This window comes from Lepisosteus oculatus, chromosome 5, assembly GCF_040954835.1.
Source record: "Lepisosteus oculatus isolate fLepOcu1 chromosome 5, fLepOcu1.hap2, whole genome shotgun sequence".
Classification (NCBI taxonomy): Eukaryota; Metazoa; Chordata; class Actinopteri; order Semionotiformes; family Lepisosteidae; genus Lepisosteus; species Lepisosteus oculatus.
In genome coordinates this window covers 54,936,043-54,954,199 of record NC_090700.1, presented here as the reverse complement: position 1 = coordinate 54,954,199, position 18,157 = coordinate 54,936,043, and the positions used below count along the sequence as shown (strand labels likewise).

At 39.7% G+C, this 18,157-nt stretch overlaps 1 protein-coding gene across 4 annotated transcripts in view; it reads right to left on the bottom strand.

The window, feature by feature from the left end:
- Positions 1-17,578, bottom strand: part of LOC102692475 (cytosolic carboxypeptidase 4) — a 180,030-nt gene extending 162,452 nt beyond the window's left edge. For 2 of the 4 annotated variants that reach the window (XM_015343419.2, XM_015343420.2), the window contains exons 1-5: positions 17,347-17,578; positions 8,608-8,674; positions 5,969-6,115; positions 2,767-2,898; positions 1,370-1,463 (exon numbers count right to left, since the gene is read on the bottom strand). In XM_015343419.2, the coding sequence (XP_015198905.2) occupies positions 1,370-1,463; positions 2,767-2,898; positions 5,969-6,115; positions 8,608-8,674; positions 17,347-17,397 (491 nt within the window). In that variant the 5' untranslated portion in view covers positions 17,398-17,578. The remainder of the gene's footprint in view (positions 1-1,369; positions 1,464-2,766; positions 2,899-5,968; positions 6,116-8,607; positions 8,675-17,346) is intronic. The other 2 variants (XM_015343415.2, XM_015343416.2) reach the window with 2 other exon arrangements.
- Positions 17,579-18,157: the final 579 nt, after the last annotated feature.

Below are 18,157 nucleotides of genomic sequence, written 5' to 3'. Positions count from 1 at the left end.
TGCTTATGAATTGACATGACATGTGCTGTTTGTTGAGCCTTAGCTTCTTTTGAAAAGAGGTTGTAGGTAACACTAGGGAGCAAAAAAATTAAATGTTTCGACATGTAATAACAACAAAACCTGAAATAATCTTGGATATTTGAATTTTCATTTTCTTCTAATTCAACACTGTAATTTAGCAGTTACCCATGTTATGAAGGCGTCTGCATCCGGTAATTAACACAGTGCTCTAATTCTCACAGGCTCTTTTTAAAGACATGAATAACACTGATCAACTATTCAGACAATCTGATCAGAGGAAGCTCTGGGTGCCAAACACACCCAGGATAATAGATTCAGCTTTGCCATCTGTTTTGAGCCAACCGATATGTCTAGTCTGCATTCACCAGGGGTGTCAAACCCTGGTTCTCAAAGCTGGTGTTTCTGTAGGTTTTCCTTCATTCTAAATCAACTCTTAATGAGCTAAATCAGCTGTTTCCTAGTTTAACTGGACCAATTTAACAGCTTAACAGCTTCAGGCACTGTTTCTTCAAACAGACCTTGAAAACCTGTACACTCCAGCCCTCCAGGCTCAGCACTGGATGACCCTGGTTTACACACATGCATACATACTCTAGAAACTGCTTTCAGTAGAAAACTTTGATACTACGGAGCAGAAGAAAGGGATATAAATGCAGGACATTTGCAATTGCAGGGAAAAAAAATACTATTTAAAAAAAATGATCAGCCAGATAAAAATTGAAGACCGTCTATTTACTGCCAAAGAGGGTATTAGAGAGAGAAGTTTGATGTGAAATAGCTCTATGTAAGAGTATTAGTGCAAAGCATTTTTTACTTTAAAATAAATCATGTGGCTCCCCATTTACACAAACATCTTAGCTGCAATACTATAAAAAATCTGTATTAAGTATGAAGTAAAAGTCTGCAAGCATTTACTGATCAGAATGGTATGCAGTATATCTATTTATTAAATCATTTTGCCAGCCCAAATGTTTGAGATTTGGAGAGACTCAATCTGAAGGCATTACCTCTCCAGTAAAATGCATTAAAAGCCATTTCGCTTATCAGCCAACTGCTACGTGTAAAAGACCTGTTGTTTCTCAGGGGGGCAATTTCCTGATTATGAAAGACGATGTCTCACTGTGCTATTAAATGAGAAAAAATGAAAATGAATGGCTTATCAGGGATTTTAAAAAATATGGCTTAACCATTTATAGGCTGTAGCAGATTTTCTTTTATCCCTCAGGAGCTTATTCATCCTTTCAAGTATACCCAGCACTTGTAGCATGCATGTGAGTACTGTATATAATAGCAATTTCTTGGGTTCTCTACTGGCAAAGCAAATGACATAATGTCATGATATACTTACTTGATCATACGTGTGTGCTTCTTGGAGTGAGGAGTTATGAGTTTAAACACCACATCCAGGGCCCTGTTTTTGCCAAGCAGAGCAGCTGCTGAAACTAGAAACACAGAAATACTAAATATATAAATAACATGTAATCAACCATTGAAGCCAAACAAGTACAAAAAGACCTACAGTATGAATAACATAACTTAATCTGGCATAATTTTGAGTGTATGGATTTGTACAAGCAACCATTAATCCTGTCTTCTGTTTCTTCTTCACAGCTTTGCAACCACAAATCTTTTTCTGAAGAGAAGTGGTTTCACTTAAATGTGTCTCCTAATTGGATTAACAGCATGGGGATATAATGGCACCTATTGTCAATATCAGTGTTTGCTGTAGACAGATGATCAATACCCCAGCCAAGCAAATGTGACATTCAAGCTCAAAAGTGGATTAGGTTGTTTTCACAGCAAAAGTGGCCTGTGATGCCAGTTATTCTGTGCCCTAAACACAGACCAAAATGTCTATTTCTTGGCACACAGCCACAAAGAAACAACAAGCCACAGCACCAAGGAGTGACTTTGTGTAGTGTACTTCAGCTTTTCTAGAATGAATCTTGAAGAGGCAGAAAACACCTTACATAAGAAAGGGATATGTAAGGGGTGTTATAAGTCTTTCTTTCAGTAGTGAAAAATAAGAGGAATTAGAGAGGGTGTGTATTTGAGGAAAGTCAAACTCAGAATATATCAGAATAAAAGGACTTGAAAATACTGTACTGAGGGCTGTGTTTGCTTGAATCTCATAGAATGAGAAAAACTTCCTTTGAAAGCAAACGTGGGCATTCTAAAGTGTTTAACAGAATTTTCCCTAATCACATTTTTCTAATTGTTTTTTACAGACATAAATGCTTAAATGGTTAATTCCTCCAAAATAATGTTGTGTGGGTAATTTAATTCAGAAAGACAGCGCAGTACATAGTTTCACTAATGACTAGAAAACAGCCTTCTTTTTTGTATCAATCTCTTCTATGGGTTAATGTAACTAATGTGGTTCTATAAGGAACATATATATATAAAATTCAAGAGTGATACATGACAGTCATGTCCAGTGGACTACAAATATGTGACAAGCACATGATAATCTCACCATCACAATCACACTGTCCTTCTGTCAACCAAGAAAATCAAAGCAAAACCATAATAAACCTCTTGCTCGCTCGCTCACCAAATTACACAGTATTAAAGGCTTTGCCTGATTAATTAAAGGTTATCAAAACTAAGCTATGGACTTTGGCACACGCATTCATACACAGAACAGTTTAATGACATTATTATACTGTGATACTGTGGTTTAAATGACACTGCTTACATCAAGCCAAGACCAGTGCACAGAGACTGCTGAGTGCAGGAACTCACCACAGGAACAGAAGACTCTGAGCACCCATAGGCAAGCTGCAGCCCTCTTCGGATAATGTATGTTCAGCCTCAGCAAATTCAGGATCAAGAGAACAGCTTCTACCTTCTCTGCTTTTTGGCCAATCTTTTTGTCTGTTGGAAAGAAAGCACATGTGCTAAAATTCTTACAGTGTATCTTGGAAAGCATAGCATTTCTCAGTAGCTGTGCAGGATGTGGAAAACAAGCAGTGTAATTAGGGAAAAATTCCCTACTGTTGAACAATTGCAAATACTATACCATACTATTTAAACATTTTTTTTTATCAGAAGACAGTCGTGACAAATAGTAATCAAATATCATTTAGTTCACTATAAGTTTAGGAGAGACAGATTTCCAGTTTAATCCAGGTCCAAAGAGAAGCAGATCCTAAAATAAAAAGTGGTTTAATTTCTTTGTGTTGTACTGCACTCTTTAATCTTTGCTTTCTTAGGGTCATGCACTTCCTTCAGATTGATGTTTTGATTCAGAGTGAAACATGTAATGGTTTCTAGTGAATATTTCCTCCCAATTCTGGCTTTAGAAAAGCAACAGCATGCACACTTTCCAGCACAAGTTAAGTAGATACCTGGAAAAATCCAAAGTTTCCTTATCCCTGTATTTGGTTGCACATCTTGGCAAACACCCTCCATATTTGTTTTTTTGAATGGTTAAACTGATTTTGACTTCATTCATTAAACTGTTTCTGGATTTACCCCTCCTGTGTATGATGAAACAAAGTAAATAGTTATAAGGAAGTGCAATTGTAAACTTAAGAAAAAACAAGAAAAAAGAGAAAGGGGTACATCTAAGGCATTTAAGTAAACCCCTTCATCAATAATCAAAAAGTGAAAAAATGCCTGAGACATGGCTCAGTGGATGAGTCTTCAAAACCGTATCAGAATACATGATTTAAAAAAAAAGATTTGATTACTTTGTGATCAGGGTGAAACAGAAGCAAGGGCTCAGAGCCAAGCGACAGTGCACACTGAGCACTGACACTGACATTTTTTAAGCAGTGAGAGGTCACACCCTCACATGCCAAAGAGACTGTGGCTTCTCATTAATGCTGATCAGCACTAGGAAACTCTGTGGGATATTTAGAGAAATAGACATGCATTACAAAAACATATGAAAGCAAGATCGTGTTAACTCTTCTATTGCAGTGTGCAGAGTCTCAGTGTAAAGTGTAATTCCATGGCATTGCTGAAGCCAAGATCAAGTAAGTTATCGCTGTGCTTCTAAAACAGGTATTCTCTATTTTCAATCTTTACAAGTTCAAAACCCAGAAGTCACATCCTGATGGTGGACAGCAGTTTAACATTTGATTCCTACTGAGGGACTTAAATTACATGACACAGTGTCAGAGCCCGAAGCTTTGCTACACAAACCTATCCCTGCAGAAGAAAGCGCAACATTGTTGTCCTCTGCAGATGACAGCTCTTTCCTTCAGATGTGAATATATGTGATGTGCTAAAGCATAAACGAGAATTATGACAATTTTGTTTGTGTAATAAAACAGATGTCAAATAAAACATACTGGAAAATTACAAAACAAAACATTCATTACATTTGTAGCTTCCAGGGCGTCTATGTTCTCAGAAACGAGCAACATTGATCAGTGAATTGTGCCATATTGATTTCCACCACAGTACCTTATATTTACACTCCGTTGAGATTTGTAACAACACTCCATGGGTGAAAGACGAGCTGAATCTGAGAGGTTTCTTTATTTTCTTGAATCGGGGCTATATTCATACAGCTGGACATTTTAGAAAATTGTGTGAAGCACTTTTCTCACGGATATAGGAATAACATCTGGGATGTGAACCTACAATCCTCTAGGCTAGAGTCGTGCATCCTAACCATTATTCCATACCGCTGCCAAATCAAGTTCCATATGTAAATTATTAGTTCAGTGAAGCATTGGCAGAGAATCAAAAGTTAAAGCAAAGTGCATACACAGACTCTGGATGCATTTACGTTGCTTACAACCAAAATAACTCTCTTAATTTAGAGGCAGTAAAAAATGCATTAAGTTATTGGATTGCACTGTTATCAGGTCAGTCGTGCTGACACAGACAGCACACCAAGACTATTCAAGAGGGCAGGGCATGACCTTTGTACAGCAGTACTGGAGTCCTCCTGTTCTACAACGTGTACAAGTGTTTCTTCAAGAGACCAAGAAGGCAGCAATGTGTTTATCACTGAAACAAGTGAGTTAACGCTGATAAATGTGAGTGTAAATGGAAAGCCAAGGATTAATCTCAAATCAAAACGAAATCAAACCAACCTTTTCCCTTGAGCCCTAGTGTCCTCAGTTACTCCACTTTATTATTGACAAGGCATTATCAAGTGAGAGATACAATTGTGTCACCAGCTTCACTGATTTAGTATTAAGACTCACTAACCTTTCATTAGGTGTATGCGAATAACACAAGACTTTTAAAGGCAATCCATGAATTTCCCAATGCTCTAATCAGAACATTTATATCAACGAGTACCACTAAATGCACACACTATGTTCAAAAACCATGATAAGGTACAGCATGTTTAATTATTTAACTGGTCACAAAGCTAAAATGGAAATAAATAGACATCAGGGTTCCTGACTATCATGCTTGGGAAGCGGACTTAAACAGCAGCAGCATTACAACCTTGTGGCCTGATCTCATCAAACCCCAGAAACTAAATAATGTTGCTGCTGTACGTGGAGCTGGTAGACCAGCAGAGGGTGCTGTTTCCTCTGGTCCATAGTTGTCCAAGCAATGTCTCGGTGTGGTGAGCAGTAACACTGTGTTGTAGAAAGTACCGTACTTTGAATGAGATGATAAACCTGACTAAATTCAACCTTAGGCCTGCCTAACCCTCCTCCCCCTTTCCCTTGGTGAAGCAGTTTCTCACTTCCCTTCCAGATCTGTTGTACACTGGGCCTGCTAGTGCTTCAAGGGGATGCATCTCTTTAATGGGAATGAAGTGGGTCCCCATCTATGTGTAAAGTGTTTGGGAGCCTTTTAGGATGAAAAGTGATGTAAATATCAGGACCCATTGTTCAAAAATGTCTACAAAGGCTGTAAGCACAGGGGCAGCCTATGAGAACCTACAGTATGAGAAACAAATCAGAATTCTACCAGGTCTCTGAATGCTGTGGGGATGCAGAAACACTTAAGAGGTTTTCAACTTTACCTCTATGTCCAACCTTGGCCAGAAGGTGCAGCAGGGGCAATAGGACAGTATAGTTGGGAGAGAGGGCTTTGGCAGTGTTCACCAGGGTCTGGAGGAGAGCTTCACTTCCACCTTTGGAGATCATGTAGTGGATCCTGCGATCAGTCCCTGCAAAACACAGGCAGGGCACAAACAGAATGGGACCTCTTAATAACACAGCATGATCCTTTGTTGTGTGGAAATACCTTAAGGTCAACATGATTTAACAGATTTAGCTTCTTCATATTGTCATTTTAATGTTGGGTAGCTGTAGTAAAGCAAATAAAAGGAATGAGTGGTAGAGCAGCATACATGAATGTGTTGTGTGAGTGCTAAATGAATACAATTCAATTTAGTGTACTTTTATCTGGTTCAATTAAAGTGTAACATGTCGGTAAAGAAAACCTTAGCTGTGGATTTGACACTAACATTGCAAAACATTGTAAGGCAAGGGACTGCTACTAATAGGCTGTTAATATATATTGTATATGCATCCCACAGCTCTAGAACTGCACCAGAGGTGAGCATGTCATAACAGCAAACAAACTATTGAAGTGCATTGACCAAGAGCATTAATCCCCTTATGTCTACAGCATGTTTCCAGAGGAAGATGCTGCAGACAGATGACATTTTGGCTTCCGGCCAGTGGATGCCTGTTTTTGAGCAAAAGTTGTCTTTCGATGCCTCTAGGTGCCTGTCAAATGCCTCAGAGATCAGCCCTGGTTATGCGGACAACCAGGAATGTCACACTCTATTAGACCCCATGGGCGTGAAAACAAGCAGACAGCAGATAACACTGGCATGTGACCTGCCATTGTACTGATGCTGCAGAAGGAATTGATATTGGTTCTAACTATTGTGTCACAATTCGGGACAAGTAAAGAGTGTTCAATATGGAACAAGACGAGGCACACCAATATCCTTTACCCTCTGTATATATACATATATCTTACCCATTTATATCCTGCAGTTCCTAGAGCCCACTAGAGTGATAAACTACGTTTCCCAGCAGGCTGTGGATTATCATGGTCAATGGGATGTTAGCCTTGAGATAACTGAGCACAGGTGTCAATGAAAGCCTGTTCTCAGTTGTGATAAGGATGTGGCAAACATAAACCTGCTGTTTTCATTTCCACTCAATTTTTCAGACCAGTTTGGGAAATGTTTAATTAGAACTCTGGGAGAAGTAGTAGGTTTTGTTTGAAAATGCAGAAGTCAGAGGTCCATTGCTGGGAGCATGAACATCTGCTCAGCTTCAGTACTAAACACCCGTGTGCTGCCTCTTCCTCAAGCTACAAGACAGGCTAGCAAGACTGCCGCAATGGGGACCAATACCCCAACATGTCACACTTTGTACTTGATTTATATTATATTATATGTATTTATACATTTATATTATACCTATAATATAATGATTTATACTGTATTGTCGCGGTTCACGTGGGTATGCGCCCTCGCCACTGCTGCCTCAGGTCGGCCCACCACTGCTGGGAACTCGAACCCGGGACTCCGGCATCACTCAACAGGGACCCCGCCAGTTGAGCTAAAGAGAGATCTCCCTTCAACCCAGCGGCTGAGGTCCCTGCTATTCACAGGGAAGGGCCGTGAGATCTCCGTGCTGGTAAGCCGGCTCACACAACCTGCAATGTCGGCTGTATGCGTTACAGTATTACACATCCGTGACGCCTCTAATTAAGGGCTACACAGTGGCACAATGGTTAGCTTTGCTGACCTTAGGTGCTATTTGTGGGGAATATATATGTTCTCCCTGTGCTCATATGGGTTTCCTCCAGCTGCCCTAGTTTCCTCCAAGTAGGTGGTTTCTGGGAAAGTTAGCCCTGGTGTGAGAGTGTCTGTGTGTCTGCCCTGTGATGGACTGGTGTCACTCCCAGGGTGTGCCCGGCCCTGAGCCTGTTGCTGGCTGGTCCAGATTCTGGCTCCCCTGACCCTGACCCTGAATTGGAAGATGCAGTTTCTAACAAAACTGTAAAAAGAAACATTTTACTACATACTATAAGTAAAATGTGTAGGTGCAGTGTAATCTTATATGCATGCCACTCTATAACAGGGGTCTACACAACTGGAAGGTCAACTGACACTATACAGTAAACAGACAATTAAGGTAGAGCCTATGATTTAACTAATGTTAACTGAGTTGATCATTAGTCTCATCTATTCATTCCAATCTCAGATAGAAATTTTGCTTGTAAAGAGGTGACAGGGGGGGGGGTTATTGCAGGTCTTGACAAAGCATAATTGGAGGTCTGATCAGCAGTAGGGAGGGACCAAATTTAGTACAAGAAAAACTAAAACTACATTGCAAGTTTGAATGAGATTATATTAATTTCATGCAGATACAATCAGTCCATCAGCCCCGCTGTCACTTTGCCCACTGACTGAATGACAAAAGGTCTTTTAATACCTGCTGTTATTAAATATGTTTGCAGATCTTTGCAGAAGCTAAAAGGTATTTTTTTAGAAACCCACTGACTAAGACATGATTGATTTCCTTCTCCTTGTCCCGTACTGTAAAACACAATGTCACACATGTCACACAGATAGACATTAATATATGTGGACCAAACTGTATTATTTCGCTTTTCCTTTTCAATGTTACTCACCAGCAGAAAGCAGCTCATCCAAAACATTAAGAATAGTGAGAGTGCCTTCAGTGTCACTGGGATTCTGCTGTAACAGAAGAGAATGATGTCACTCGTGAAAGTGTTAATTTAGTGAATTAGCAGCTCTATGGTCTATTCATTTCCCCTTGCGAAGAGCCATTATATATCAGCATTCTATTATCATCAAGACTGACAAGGATCCTACCTGCAAAGAATTGGGCACTTAGCCTGCTGTGCACTTTAGTATTAGTGCAGACATGCAGTGCTTTGAAGATCTTCATAAACGTATTTGAGACCACTGTATTTGAGACATGAACAATTAAATTGCAGTGAATAGATGAGACAATCAAACACACAAAAGTTTATAGCTTGTACTGCACACTACAAAGATTCACACAACATAGGAAACAAGGTAAAAAGAACTCATGAGCTGTAACACAAATAGAACATGCCTGGACATTTAAATGAGTTTCAAACAGTATGACAATCCCATGTGGAAACATTGCACACTCTTTCATTCTGGAACCTTTCTTTTTGCTTTCGTGCAATCTCACACAAAAAAAGAAGGATGCAGTCTTAGCATCTCTGAGAAAGAAATTGGATTTTTAAGCTAACCACCATCCTAGCACCAGGTAACAATTCAATACTAGAGCATCCAGGAACCTACTGTAGCAAATAATTTTTCCTTTTAAGAAAAATGTCTTTGCCTGACTTCGGAAATCTCGGCTAAAGGATGAATAAATACATGCATGCAGACATGAGTGTGCAGAACGGGCTCTGTCAGCTTGCTCACGGCAGGTGCATGTCTGTTGAACTGGGCTTCGCATCCAGCCAGCGCCCTCTGTTGGAATCCACAGTTCTTAAATGCACAGACAGGGAGGGAGGGTGCAGGGCTACTATTTACAAGCGTAGAGGCTGACAGGCTGTGCAGGCGGCCCTGCCACTGGGGCAGCACTGTGGAAGCACTGCGTCTTTCTCTCATGCCTTTCACGTCTTCGTGAAATGGCTGGCCTGGGGAGGGAGGTGGTGTCGTACCACCTTGACAGGACAATGGCTTTGCTATCTATAGATTCAGGCTGGCTGTGACTTCTATTCTCCTCCCCTTTCCAAGTGAAGTGTGAATGTTCATTAAAAGTGATAGTAACATTTGATTTCTAAATGGTGCCAAGGCCGAGACCCCGTGATTCAGTATGTGACGAAAGGGAAGATTTTTTCACATTGAACTATAATTGCATATACAGTACATCCACATCAAATGGCAGACAGATTTGAAGTATAAACAGGTATCTAATTAGTCAGAGTTTATGAAAGAACAGAACTAGAATGAGAAGAGAAATATTTGAGCATAAAACCTCTTGTGATCTAGAGAATTGTCTTACCAGAACAAAATGCAGTACAAAACTAAGACAGATCATCCCAGGTAATAAATTACTCTTGCATCCACATCACACTGTCAACTCACAGTACACTATGACAATACCAGCTAAATCGCCTCCCTTTAAAATTGTCAATAGGTTTGTCCCCCTAAAACTGTGATCTTCGCATCTGGTCTTGGAGATCTTCTGGATTTCATTCTTTCTAAGTCCATAATGACCTAACTGAAACTCTTTACACAGGAGCTTAAGTGCTTCACAAAACCTGCTGGACCTTCCATTACCAGAACTGAGGATCTGTGCACAAATGAAATATTTAACACTGCATTTTATGTACTTACTGACGTTTATTTACAAAACAGTGGTTTGTAACAGAAGGTCAGCTCTATATTTTTGTTTTATAGAATCTCTGTAAACCCTTTGTTATGCTCAGGGCTGGATTTTGGTGTTTGTGGGCCCCGGGCAATTTCACTCCAAAATGTGCTAAAAGAGGGGTAAACACCAACTGAATTGTGTCGATTGACATGATGCAACTATTCTAATGCTAAACCTCGTGATTGATGGAGTGAGTCGAGCGACTGTCACTTCAATACTTCTAGTTTTAGTACAGCCGCTAGATAGCGAATGATTATTGATTGGGAGCACCTAGAGTCGATCGTAAGCATGTTGTTTCAGCTCATTTTTCGTTAGTCACTAGTGTTTCCCTCCTTCGTAGGCCGTACAAATTTCATAGGCCCTAGGCACAGTGCCTACACTGCCTAATGGGAAATCCGACTGGTTATGCTGAAAAAGACTTTCTAATCATGCTACGTTGATTATCTACTAACATTGTACAGTATGCTACTTGAGCAGCTCAGGTCATGTACTGTATATGGGGTGTGCTAGTTGGCTGGCCAGGTCTGGAGCGCTCAGCTGCAGTGCGTCACACCTGTGGACCCCCCTTCCAGTTCCTGTTACAAAGGCCAAAGTCTAAGCCTCTTCTGAGCACGAAGTGAAAGGATTTCATTCAGAACAGAGAATGTTTGGGCTAAGCTTTTTACTGACTATGTAAAGCACTCTGTGATGGTTTCCTACAAAGAGCACTCTTCAAAAGCAAAGTTGCAAAGTACCATATTGTTTGTGCAAAATCACACTACTGTATGGCACATAAGGGTGTGTATTGTGGTGGGCCATCGTTACAGCCTCACAGCACCAAAGGGTGACCATGTTGCTTAACTGAAACAGCACCTTGAGGAGGGAGAGCAGGGGGATGCATTAGGAGAAACAGGGTCAACCACAATCTTACAGATGCCATTTATAGACTCACTCCGCCCAAAAAAGTACTGTTCTCATTCTCAAGCCAAACAAAGAGCTTATGTCATACTTTCACTCCAAATTTAAAACAAAGGGACCTACAAAGTATAGCATAATGTGTCCACTTTTAGGTCAAGGGTCAGCTTCACGGGATCTGGATCCAGAGGACACATTATCCTGTCATGAATCACCCTTTAGCACTAGTTATGCAGAGCATGGGATGAATGCCATACTCACTACATAGGTAGCCGCAAAGAAACATCTGCTGTCTGAGATTTCTGTTGCAGCTGTTTCAAAGAAAATACACATGGCCTCACTGTAATTGGTGTCAGCAAAATCCTCCCTGCTCTGATCATCTGAAATGTCTTTGGATTTCATTTAATGATTGAGCAGTCCTGTCAGATGCACAAACATTGTCATTTGTCTTTTTCCTCAAGCGGAGGTACTCATAAAGGTGCTTCCCACCCTGTTGTTCAGCGCATTTGAAATCTGGCCTTGTCTTGGGCCCTGTCTTATAGAGACCTCAAATCAGCTCAAGATATGTGAATAGGACTTGACCACCTATGATCAATTCACAAGCAAACATATGAGAAGTTCATTCAAATGAAGAATCGCAAACCATTTTGTGATCCCAACACCAGTATGTGTTCAGAATGTGCATTGGGGTAAGTGTTTTTCATGTATCCCGATGAACACAGCTGAAACACAGGACTAGGGGTTCATGTGACAGGAGGCAAGTCTCCAAAATGTGCAAAGCACACAGAGCATGACACCCATTAAAACCGACTGAGAAAAAGATGTCAGAAACATTTATTGCCATATCCTGTTTTGTGCCCCCTTTGTGAACCTTGCAGGGCTGAAGGGCAGTTATGCATTTATTTATGTTCTACAGTATCTGATTCATGCTGAAGTTATGAGCAGTCACTGAAACTATAGAAAGGGTGTCAGACTAAATTAGTGCAGGACTCCAGGGTCTTCTAGTCTTTCTGCTTCCACTTACTTCAGATTCACAGAGACTGAGATCTACAGAGCCTAATTATTTTTCAAGACCAAAGATGAGCTCTAAAATTACATAAGTAATGATAAATGACAGCTTTAAGAAGCAAAATGAAAAAGTTTTATGATGTTTTGACAACAATAAATTATGCACAAGAAAGCCATTGGTAAAATGCAATTATTGATTTAACGTTTTTAGATGTGTTTTCAATGAAAATAGATCTTGAAATGCCTTGAAAGCCACAACATGACTGACATCCACTAATTCCCCAACCAATCTTTTGGTTTCTGCCAGGCTTGTTCAGCCATTTTACATCATATTTTATCTGGCTGCTTTTTGTATTTTGACCATCAAGCGCTTCTAGCAATCAGTTTGTATTCTAGCTGTAAAATATGTCTTATTATTTACAGGAAGGCAATTATTTCTATAGGAGGCATGGTGATGCAGGGGTTAGCATTGCTGCCTCATAGCACTGGGGCTCTGGGTTCACTTCCTGCGATGCTGTCTGCATGGAGTTTGCATGCTCAACCTGCGTTTGCATGGTCCGGATCCTGTGGTTTCCTCCTACAGTCCGAAGACATATTGGTGGGTTAATTGGCACCTGTAAAATTGGCCCTGGTGTGAATGCGTGCCCATATCTGTGTGTGCTTAGCAGTGGACTGGTGTCCCATCTAGGGTGTGCCCCACCTTGTGCCTGTTGCTGGTCAGTTTTTGCTCTGGTTCCTCCACGAGCCTATGCTTGATGGATGGATATTTATACCTATTAAATGTTTGCTTTTGTACGTTGTAACTTTGAGGGTGATGTACCTAACTTGATGATATTAGGATGGCAGTTTGCTTAACCATGTAAACTTGCTTTAAACCTGTGTTTCAATCTGATCGGTGCTTTGGACTGAATAACAGTAGAAAAAGTTCATTTTTATTTATTTTTATGTATTTTATTAGTGTAGACTAAGATTTTGATAGGCCTGGGTTTTAGTCTCCTGTGCCCAGAAAGGCTTTTTTTGTGGAGCACTGAGGTACAAGTTATTTTTGTCCTCATAGTCTGTGAGTTGTATTCATTCATTCAAACAATGAATTGAGTCACTAAAACTGCATGAATTATCACTATACTGTAGATGTACTTAATGTTCCATTTGTGTTACAGAGCCCATTGGATATTGGTCAAACATTTTGAACTTAAATGTGCCTTACTTTTCCAGACATATGTATTTTTTCTAGAAGGGCTTCCAAAGTTTTTCATTCTTCCTAGAATTTTTTCCTCTTTTCTTGACTTCATATGAAGCCCAGTCAATCCAAAAATCATTTGGGAATTCAGTTGCGTCTTCATGAATCTAGACCCATGCAATCTTACAACTGATTTCAGAAAAACGAAAATCTGTGAGATTTTCATGGCAAAATAACTTATTGGGTTTTAGTTACTTGTAATCTTTGCATTTTAACATTTTGTTCTTGTTTGGATTATCTCATATGATAAACATTCAGATTGCTTTGCTTTGCCCTACCAATTCCATGTGTCTTTCTTCATGAATCCCATTTCAGGCTCCAACAGCTACAAACGAAGGCTGGTAATTGAGTTACAATATAGCCCCTAATGATTTGAAAACTAAGACTGTATTACCTCCAGGAGGTCTGGAGAGACAGGGAGGTAGGGAGGGGGTGTTGGGGGGGTGGTGACATCCCTTCTTGTCTAAACAGAACTTGTCCAAAGCCAGAGCTGCCAAAGTGTATTTCAATACAGCCCAAGTCATGCTCTCAACATTGACAAATTCACTGTCTTGAGACATCCAGTTGCCAGACATGTGCCTTGTAACTGTGGATTTTTAGAGTTCTATTGAAAACTAATCTACATTCATTGAATACTTCCATGCACGGCTCTAGTTCTATTAATGACATATTCTTTCCTTAGAAAAAAAAACACATTTCAGTAAACTCATCTAATTTCATAATGTGTTCACTGTAGAAAAGCGTTTTTGGCTGCATTATATGGAATTATAAAGGAGAAATTGTGAAGAGGCGGTGTTGAGTTATGTAATAAAATGAGACACTTAATATAGTGGCTTTTTGTGCAGTTTTGAGTCTTAAAGTAAGAATTTCTCACTACAGTACTTACTATAACAAAAGATCTAAAACGCTGTGTGAGGTAGTGACAGGTGCCTTTGGAAAAAGGCTTGGTTAAAATGAGACACACCCGGTCTAATGAGATGACTGGCATCCAGGGAGTCACTCTCTCCAGATGCCAGATCTCATCCGGACTTTCTCAGATTGAACAGTGTAACACACTCCACACAAGTGGAGGTAATTCTTTATACAGGGGGTTATGGAAGTGTGGAACATCCATTTTATCCTGGTTTCTTTCAAGCAATGGCTGGATGAGATCCTCAGATCAATTAGCTACTGTCTACTAAACGAGTTAGATGGACCAAACAACCTCCTCTCGTCTGTAACATTTTTTTATGTTCTTACAACTACCCTAATAAATTAAAGGAACTTAATGTTTCAGCAATTACGGCAAGATGCTTGTGGTAGGGTCCGGAAGGCTCCTAGCTCCCCCACTGGTACACTGCCAGCCATTCTGAACAGCTCACACACCTCCTGTTCCTTTGTCCCCTGGGTAAAATGGAAAAACTGAGCTAATACTGGTGATTCAGACACAGTTCATGTCCTAGTCTATCCAAGTCATCCTGGCTAAAATTAACGAATTGGCTAACAGTCAGTTGAATGTGCATTGACACCAAAGTAGGTATAGAAAACAGGATGACAAGGTTTGTTCAAGAAATGGCATACAAAGTTTCTGCATATAAAGATGGCTTGGGTGGGACAGCATGAGACTGAAAATGATTTCTCTAGGCCAGGGGAACAATGGATAAATAGTCTGACTATGGAGCAGAAACTTCTAGATTCAATTCCTTTGTCACTCAACTCTTTATCGAACAGGATAGATAACAGTTACATGACGTCTCAATTGTAACTGTTCTTATGTAAGAGCTGAAGGTCCCTATTTCAATCCCAGTTTTCTGTATTGAGTTTACAAGTTTGCATTTAAAATGACTGGTTTGTCTGCAGCTACAGTATGTAAGAGCTACAGTACTCTCCCTGGGATCCTGCAAGAAAAAGCAGGATGAGATGAAGATATTGAAACACAAGGATCTCAAAAGATTTAAAAATGAAATGTTCTATAAGGATTATCTATTGTAAACTAATAGTATTTGCCCTAGCAATGATCTATGAAAATAACGTGCACGTTAACTCTTGGTCGCAAGTTATCACCACTTTAGTTTGTTAAATACTGTATATTACTATATCATTTTAACCACTGAGCATTTACAAAAAGGATATTGAGGTTTTGCATACAAAGACATCTTTTTTCATACTGCAGTAAATTTAGGGTTTTACAGCCTTCTTTATGAAGTTATATACCTCTTCTCTCTGTGTTGTACATTAGTGTCGGGGAAACCCATGCCTGTTCTGGTCCATATGAAAATATGAACAATGAAAAGACAGCAGCAGCTACAGTGAATATTACATGAAAACAAATGAACTGATAACTGTCACATGGGTCTACTGTGAGCAAGGACAATCGTGCTTAAAGAAGAGAACACAAAAATAAACAGTTTGATCACATTAACGCAATTTCTCTCCCTGCTTTAGTTCAGTTTCAGTTATCAAACCATTTTATGTCGTTTCTCCTTCATTGTGACAAAATATATGTATTGCTTCATGAACAACAATTACAATAATTAAGGTCATTAAGGTCATGTTCCTAACAGATTTTCCATGGCTGTCAAACCATCACAGTGTCAATAGCAGAGGAATCTTCGCAATTAACAATGTAGACAATGCAGTACATAAAACATTTTAAATATTGCTATTGAATTATCCAAATCAACTATTGTGCCTATAGCCTATTGTGCCTATAGCTTCCTTCTTTTACTGTACCAAAAATAATCCACTTTTATTAATTTAAAAATTAAGTTCTAGTGGAAAAAAACATTGTAGTGGAAAATGTTTCACACCTATGCAAGCATGTTTTGTTCATTTCATTTTTTATTATAGTTTTAAGGCAATCTGGAACAAAATTTGCTGGAACCAAAAATCACCCTGATGGTTGTGAACCTCACCCTGCTAGCCCTGCTAAATGAAGTGGGGCTTTCTTTTGTATGGAAGAAGATGTCCCTGCTTTTTAATTTTTTTTCTAAGTCATTATGCATAGCAAGACATGAATACAATGTTCAGAATGCACTGTCTGTATTGCCACATGTAACTTTCACACTGTGGCCTAAAAAAGCAGCTCTACTGTACAATGCAAAACAATATATTCTATTGCTTTTATGACTAACTGCATTACTTTTGCAGACAATGTTTTTCAACTCTTCAAAGTAACCTTTAATAAAAGCCCCAGACAAATAAATCAATTAATTCATGAAAACATACATCAACACTGGAAAACCACCAGACAGTCTGACTCTTCTCTATTGTACAGTACAATTCTGCTCACAAAGAAATCATCAACATTCATTAAAGTTTCTGTGACAGTAAGACACAATGACCTATCCACAGCAGGTGCATATAGGAATAATTCTCACCATGGAAGGAAAATAAAATTCAGAATCATATATTTCAGAAATTAAATATTAATTACAGTGAAAGCTGACAAACTGTATACACAGCTGAATCTGCATCAGAGAAAGGCTTCACCTCATGACTTCCATATAACTATTAATTGACCTGTAACTTCTGTCTGTGGGCTGAATACAAGTTGAGCTATCACTACATTCCAGGTGCTCGTGAAAAATTCAGACAGACACAAATTAGAAAACATGAGATGTTCTGCTGCGTGTGTTACTGCAGAAAAGACCTGCAGAAAAACGAAGGACGTTGTTTGCACAAACAACCAAAATAAATAAATCAATTGACATAGAAGCGTAGTAGTAGCTAAAATACCCAGGGAATTAAACTTTTTGGCCATTTTTCATTCACTCAGGTGCTGCTGCTGAGCTTGTTACCACAGCCCTCTCCGCACACCTTTTCGCTCTGCTGCCTTCATGTTCAGCCCCCACACGTGGCGTCTCTTACCTGCAGTGTGGACAGCAGGACCTCCAATCCACTGCCCCCTGCCCCAGCCATGCTGGGCCGCACTCTGTCTGAAAGCAGGAAACAGAGGGAATCACAAGGCTCTCCTTTCTGTCCGGCACCCAAAAGCACAGCTCCACACTCGAGGGCTAGTTTAAAAGGAAGGAGGGGCAGTGCCGGCGCTGTGTGTATGTGGTGGGGGGTTATCTTACAGTCTGAAACCCTATCTCCAGAGATAAATCCATCAGCCCAGTTGTGCCTGGTCGGTGAGATGAGTTTCCTATATAAAGGGCCTGACAGGCTCAGGGATTAAGGAGAGCTCAGTGCTCCAGAAGAGAATGCCAGTTTTTTTTTTTTCGGAGAGAGATGGGGAGGGGGCAGCCTTGGCCCGTAAACGTGCAGTGTGGACATGCTGGCTTGTTCACAAGGCACACTTTGACTTTGGAGGTTATACAAGAAATAAGAACAAAAATGTTTTCGCTTTGCCTCAAATGCTAACTAATCTTGTCGAGTGAGCGTTAGTTGTTTCAAAGTAATAGTTATAGTTACACAAAGTTATAATGTTTGTGTATTCTAGAGTAATAATCTCCTCCATCAAGATTTTAGTGTAAGACTTTTTCAATACTGCTCTAATTATAATTCACATCCCATTGGTGGTCTTAAATTCTTGGCAGAGGACAGTTTTAATCTGCAAACAGTAAAACATCACACACCTGACATTAAATATGAGGCTTTAAATATGGACCATTGTGTCCTTAGCAAAATGTCTTTTCAGATTGTCACTTTAGATTGTATTTAAAGTAGGTGCTATAAA